We start from the raw sequence: 754 nt of genomic DNA, 5'->3' as shown, positions 1-754 counted from the left end.
TCAAGCAGCAGGGGCAGCCTGAAGCTGATGAATAAGGACGCCGATCTCTAGCGTTCCGTCAGACGGAATCAGGTCCGGAGTCAGCTTCAGGTACGGCGTCCCGTCCCCAGGCACCGGCAGGCCGCCAGGAAGAGCGCTGGTGCTCACCATGGAAGTCATCTCAACATAAGTGTCCTCGTCGTCGGGTGACTCCACCGTGAGCGTGCAACGGTACACCGGCCGCGGCGCCGGCGCCGCGTTCGGCCTGACGTAGATCAGCGACACGGCCGTGAAGTGGACACGCTTGGCCAGCGAGATCAGGAACAAGCAGCTGTTGCCCATCCCGACCACGGCGTGCCACGCCTGGGAGAGTGGCAGGATGAGCGTCGAGGGCACGCCGTACGTGACGGCAAAGATGGGGACACCCTGGATCGCCAAGTGAGCCATTGCCAAGTGGCTGATCAGCAGCAGCGGGGAGCCCCGGAACGCGCAGCCGCGCTCCGGGCACCAGCAGAGCGCGTCAGCCTTCTGCGTCCAGAAAAAGAAAATGCGAAGTTAGATGGAGAGATCGACCAAGCTAGACCCAACTCAGTTTTCCCCAGACCAGTCATAGCGAAGAGCCAGTACGTACGATCTCGCCAGATCTGACAGGGATACATACGAATCTACGAAATGACCAATTTTCTATATACACTACACTTTGCAGATCAGAGCAAAGGAACTATATATGCATGGATCGAGACGTGATTCTACATACCTTGTCGATCGTGCCCAT

At 58.4% G+C, this 754-nt stretch overlaps 1 protein-coding gene across 1 annotated transcript; it reads right to left on the bottom strand.

Moving 5' to 3' along the window:
* LOC104582995 lies at nucleotides 1–754 on the bottom strand. Its single transcript, XM_010234636.2, has 2 exons — nucleotides 737–754; nucleotides 1–507 (listed from the first exon to the last, which is right to left on the bottom strand). The coding sequence occupies exons 1-2, from the start codon at nucleotides 752–754 to the stop codon at nucleotides 1–3; spliced, it is 525 nt and encodes a 174-aa protein (XP_010232938.2).

Source organism: Brachypodium distachyon, chromosome 2, assembly GCF_000005505.3.
Source record: "Brachypodium distachyon strain Bd21 chromosome 2, Brachypodium_distachyon_v3.0, whole genome shotgun sequence".
In the NCBI taxonomy this organism is placed as follows: domain Eukaryota; kingdom Viridiplantae; phylum Streptophyta; class Magnoliopsida; order Poales; family Poaceae; genus Brachypodium; species Brachypodium distachyon.
The sequence above is the reverse complement of the archived record's forward strand: the minus strand, read 5'-3'. Positions and strand labels throughout refer to the sequence as shown.